Here is a 5675-nt window from a genome sequence, read left to right as displayed (position 1 = left end):
CTTGGGCTTAGGCTCAGATTGTGTTGGGCCTATGTCAAGTCTCGCGGGCTCTCGCTAAAATTCGGGCTGGGCTCGTCTATGAGCCAAAAAATAGCCCTAGGCTCAAGGGTATTCGGGTCTTAAGTGGGTCGGGCCAGCCCATTTTTTTTTATATAAATTTTTTCTACCAAATTTTATTATTTTTCACTAAAAAAAATGTTGGGCCTTGGGCGAATTAAGCCTCGAGTGGGTCTTAAGCGGGTTGATGGGTTGACCTACGAGCCAGGTGAACCGAGTTTCAAAATGATAAACTAAACCCAAGCCTAGGGACCTGAGCTAGATCGAGTCTGGATCCAAATGGACCGAACCATCCCAGGCTGTCCACAAACCGCGAGTCATTTTTATACGCTTACTAGATTTACAAAAGGAAGATTGATAATTCTTTTGGGGTAGGATAAACTTTAAAATTTATATAGTACATAAGACGACGTCGTTTAACACCTTCTAATTTAATTTTTTTGGTCCGTGAAAAACCCGCAATCTTCATCGGAAAATCGCACATAAACCCTAACCACCGCACCGCAGGCGCAGAGGCTAATCCGAAGACGCTTTATATCCATTTTCAGAGCACTATACATATACATATATATATATATATATATAAATATATACCAAATCATTATTATGTATGTAAATGTAATGGCTCGTCAACGAATCCTCTTCTTCACAAGCTACAGTCACTGCTACTTCTCACCGTCACAGCACCGCTGGATCTTCTCCACCGCACATCTCGACAACTCCTCGTGGATGGACAAGATCAAAGGAGTCTTCACCGGATCAAAGCCCACCTCTGATTCAGACCCTTCCTCCCAGTCCTTCACCCTCCTTCGTCAGCCCCAATCTAACCTCTCCTCCTCTCTCTATATATGTGTGTATATATATATATATGTATGTAATGTATATATGATTCGTGTTTTCTTGTTTTTAGGGTTTGCGGATGAGTTGAAGAATGCGAGAAAGTTGGGGACTTTCAAACAGTATATAGTTGGGCGAAGCAGCGAAGCCACCTTCGCCGATGCTTTCGAGAAGCAGGAGGCTATAATTCGATGCCTCGGAGGTTTTGATAACACTGGAGAGGTTGGTTTTGCTTTTGTTGTTTATAATGACATTTATGTGTATAAGCACAATTGAAATGTCAATATGGAAATCATGGGTGGGCTTCAAATTGTGTTCAAGTTTGATTTTTTATATGATCTGTCAGTGAGGATCCAATCGGAGCGCTTTCCACAAACTAAAACAAAATCATTCTCAACTAGTCAATGAGAAGTGATTCCATTTTTCATTGGGTCCGGGTATAGACGAAAAGATATATTCAGCGACTGTTCTGGCAAGACAACTCAAAATTATAATTATTCCTTACTATTAAGATGTTAAATATAATTGCTGAATTCAGTGTTGTGAAAGGTGCGCCTAGGCGAATGAATTTTGGGGATTTTTTTATTTTTTGTTTTCTGATTGAATGTAACGGTTCATATCGTGTTTTTAAATGCTCCAACTACAGAGGATTAGAACTCTGAGCAATACACTGACTGAATTATTCTGGATAATTATGAATTGACAACAAATCATTCTTTACACTGACTTGCATTTCTTTTATCTTGCATGGTTTTGATCTTTGCTTCAATTTAAAAGGTCCTTGGGAGTTTTTTACTCACCGGTTTATCTCTAGGTTACCGGGATGGCCAAGCAATTATTGCATAGCAACCCAACCTTTAATTTTCATGTCATGATTGCTTCTCATATGCCTCTTGTACTTGTGAATTTTCCTTGATTTATTCTTGATGCTTTTGTGGATAACTCCAGAATTTTCAATTATTTCTAGGCCAAATGATTTATATATACGGCATTGTGTTATTTATCAAAAAAATAAAAAAATAAAAATCTGTCATTGTGGAATCAAGACGAATAGGCTTCTCTAATAAATAATAAATTTTAGCAATATATATAAAATTATGCTGAACTTTGTTTATGTTTTGGGAGTTGTTTCCATTGTTTCACCATTTTTTCGGCTTTTCTCATTTGTTGGCTGTAGAATCTCCAAAGCAGTCAAAAGCAAGAAGCAGCAAAGCATTGTAACTGCACAATAGCTGACGTTGAGAATACATTAGCAAAGTTCACTTGGGCTAAAGAAGCACATAAGAAAGTTGAGAAGTTAAAGGAAGAAGGGAAGCCAATGCCAAAGAGTTTGGCGGAGGTATTTTTTTTGGATTCTATTATGAATTTCTTTCTGCCGATGTGGGTTTATAGTGGTTATGTATTTTAGAGTCGTAAAAATTGTTATTTGTGGGTGAGAAATCATTTGGAACAGTGTGGGGTGGGAATATTGTTTTGACTTCCATTTTGGTTGCATGTGAAAGTTTGATAAATTTTATGTACAATTATTTATAAAAAAAAGGTAAAATAAATAAATTGTATGTACAACTTACAAAAAGGTTTAACTTTGTTATTTTGTTGTTTTTTTCCAATTAGCTAAGAATTTGCAGTATGCATGTGTAGAGGTCTGTGCATCACATCTTTTTTCATCTTTATTGGGATTGGTGCTCTAAGTGACCTTTTTACTCAATAGACAAGAAAATTCATAGGCTAGTAGAAGAAACTTAGGCCTTATTTGATGGAGCATGTAAGTCCTTAAAACTGAATGCATTCAGTGGTTTAACAACTAAATCTGAAAATTGATTGGAAATGGGTCATAATTTTAAGTCAGCAAGATTTGACTTATCGTTGAATGCTCAATATGTTCAGTGGAAGGTAATTTTTAATTTTACCAAAAACCAACATATTTATATTTTGAGGCATGAGATTGTTTTCTCTCTCTCAACGCTTAGAAATGGGAAGATGACAAAATGTGGCCTTGGCAAATTGAGCATCCCCACCCCTTTCTGTTTTGTCCCCTCAAACCTCCCCCCTTCTCCCTTCCTCCCAGCTGTTGCTGAAAAGCACTGTTGTAAGAAAGGCTATTTTTTTTTTTAAATGGTCTTCTGTGGTTTTAATTAGCATCTGTTTAAATTCATTTGGATTTAGTTAGACTAAAGTATATCTAAAATGTCAAAGGCATGCTTGGGTTAAGGACAACTAAATATTCACTTAATAACAAGATTTGTTTGATGCCGCAGCATTTCATTCAAAAGAATAAAAAGTAGAGTGTTAAAGGTATGAAAAAATAAAGAACATACAACGTGGGTTTGGATAAGTTCAGTAGGGGTGTAATTTGTATAATATTATATATATTATTATTTAGTTTATTTGAATAAGGTGGTGTCTGATGGTCTGTTCTTGAGGCACTGAATTTTGCTATAATCTTTAAAGTTCAATGATTGGAGCAACACTTTAATTTGTTTTCATCTTTTCTTTTTAGACTACAATTGATTGTTTAATCGATTGAATTATTTCTCTCTGAAATTGGACAAGTTGAAAAGAAATTATGTCATCTGCATAGGTCATTTTTCCCTATTTCCTTGTATGAACATGAAAGATTAGTGATTTATGTTCCATAGGTCCAAAAGCTGATGGGTTCAACACCAATGGATCTTGCCCGGTCGAACTTGGCTAAAAGTGGACAAATAAGCCGGAATGCACTCTGCCCATGTGGTTCCAAAAAGCGATACAAGCGGTACTTTTGCTTCTCATTAACATTTGACCAGATTCCTCTATTTCCCGAAACTTTAATTAGGATTGGCAAGACAAGCATGCAAACAATAGAATAGTAGGGCATTAGTGACGCTTCTTTGTTTCCATTGAAATATAATGCTTGCCGGATTTCCTGTTTTAAGAGAGAATTTTGGCTTTATCAGGTAGGCAATCTCAGCAATCCTTCGTATTGAATCATTTCTATTTTTTTTTTATTTATATTTTTTAAAAATTTTCCCACCAATATAAATGTTGCAACTGCCACCATGTCATTGCTATTACTGTCATGCACTGCCAATCCCACCACCAGCACGGCATACTGCACATCTATTGACTTATGTAATTTTTCAATAAATGACAGTTGAAGAAATCTGTTCTGCTCATGTTTGGTTCCCTAAACTTATTCACTTATTTCTCGTTACATTTGTTGGTTTTTAAGGTGCTGTGGGAAGGATTAAAGAAGAGAGAGAGAGCGTACTGGAAGAAATAGAATAAAAATTTGAAGTGCAACTCTGGATCGGTGAGATCATTCTTGCAGAATGCAGAGTTTATTGGGAATTGCTTGTGATAGCTCACAAGGGCTGTTGGTTCATTTTACGGACAGGAAAGCATGCATGACCCAAAATGCTTGATGATTTTTGCTCATTTTGATAAAATGGTCTGCTCACGGGTTCAGTGGCTTCTTGTAGTTTGTACATTGTTTAGGCAGTGATTTCAGGATGGAATAGATTCAACTATTGAATGCCGAAAAACATGCATTGTTATTTAACATTGTGTTATCAACTTAATTTTCAGCTGGGAAGTCTGTTGATCTGGATTTGATCTTTAGGCAAGAGGCTGAGGAAGGGAGTGGCAGCACTTTTACCATTCATACATCTTGTGTTTATATCTTTGTTTGCACTTACTAGCCTAGGCTTACTTATGAAACTCCTTGAAGTTAGAAGATCACTAGTTTGAAGGAGGGAGTATATTATGAGCGCTCCCGCTTGTGTGGCCCGAGCTTTGGACGTTTTGTCTGGGTACTAAAATGGTCATGTTGGTATGTTTTTTTTTGGGTAATCTAATGGTTTATATTTTGTCCACTCATTTACAAAGTCAATATTAGATTTGATTTGATTCAATATTAATGGGTATACAAAATTTAAATATTTGATTTACAAAAAAAATGCTGAGATGGAACTTAAAGAGTAAAATATGTTGCTTAGATTGTTCTCTTTGATCCATACTCAAACTGGAAAGAAGTAATTTTCTCTCTCTCTCTCTCTCTCTCTCTCTCTCTCTCTCTATATATATATATATATATATATGTATATATTAAAAAAGGATTTGTAAGTCATTGTTTCTTTTTAAGTAAGGCTGTGTTTGGATGATCTTGTGGAGGAAAAATAGAATGTATTACATTTTTATGAACCTAGTATACATTTTTATAAGTTTTTTTTGGGTAAATTACAAACACACATTTGAGGTATAGTTAAAATATGGATTGTTTTCGGTGGTTTGAAAAATTATAAATATTTTCTTGTAATTTTTTTTATTCAGCAGAATTAATTAAAAAAATAAAATTTTTAACTGTTACTATTAAACGATAATAAAATTAACAAAATTATTAAATAAAATATATTTTTGACATCATTAAAAATTATTAATTGACTTGATGATTTATTGATAAAAGAGGTCATTTGTTATAAAATTAAAAATGTGAGAGAGTGGGATATAATTTATAGACCTACGCAATTTATATTTTAAGCAAATTTTAAAGAGTGTATTTAAAATTTATTCATTTTTTTATATAAATATTTTACTTTTTTAAGTGCATCTCATTTAGGTACATCTTGAAAAAAAAATAAATTAAAACATGATTCTTTTTTATTAAAGATAACAAAATATGAAAAATACAAAATAGAAAAAATAAAAAATTGTATTTGAAAATTCAATACCAAACAATTTTTTTCCTTGTTTTTTTTTTTTTAACAGAAAAAAAAAAGTGGTTGCCAAACAGGGACTCTGTA

At 34.0% G+C, this 5675-nt stretch overlaps 1 protein-coding gene across 1 annotated transcript; it reads left to right on the top strand.

Annotated features, from left to right (window-relative positions):
* The first annotated feature begins 492 nt into the window (after window positions 1-492).
* Window positions 493-4468, top strand: LOC114286385 (SEC-C motif protein). The gene is made up of 5 exons (XM_082869978.1): window positions 493-868; window positions 968-1116; window positions 2072-2233; window positions 3534-3649; window positions 4106-4468. The coding sequence occupies exons 1-5, from the start codon at window positions 664-666 to the stop codon at window positions 4122-4124; spliced, it is 651 nt and encodes a 216-aa protein (XP_082726104.1). The 5' UTR covers window positions 493-663; the 3' UTR covers window positions 4125-4468.
* Window positions 4469-5675: the final 1207 nt, after the last annotated feature.

This window comes from Camellia sinensis, chromosome 5 (genome assembly GCF_055761805.1).
Source record: "Camellia sinensis isolate YWXY chromosome 5, ASM5576180v1, whole genome shotgun sequence".
NCBI classification, from domain to species: Eukaryota; Viridiplantae; Streptophyta; class Magnoliopsida; order Ericales; family Theaceae; genus Camellia; species Camellia sinensis.
Note: the sequence above shows the minus strand (reverse complement) of the source record. Positions and strands in the feature narration are given on the sequence as shown.

Coding starts and splice junctions, on each gene's coding strand:
- LOC114286385 (XM_082869978.1), top strand. CDS start 664: ATGTATGTAAATGTAATGGCTCGTCAACGAATCCTCTTCTTCACAAGC. Junction 869..967: donor CCAGTCCTTCACCCTCCTTC/GTCAGCCCCAAT, acceptor TCTTGTTTTTAG/GGTTTGCGGATGAGTTGAAG. Junction 2,234..3,533: donor TGCCAAAGAGTTTGGCGGAG/GTATTTTTTTTG, acceptor TATGTTCCATAG/GTCCAAAAGCTGATGGGTTC.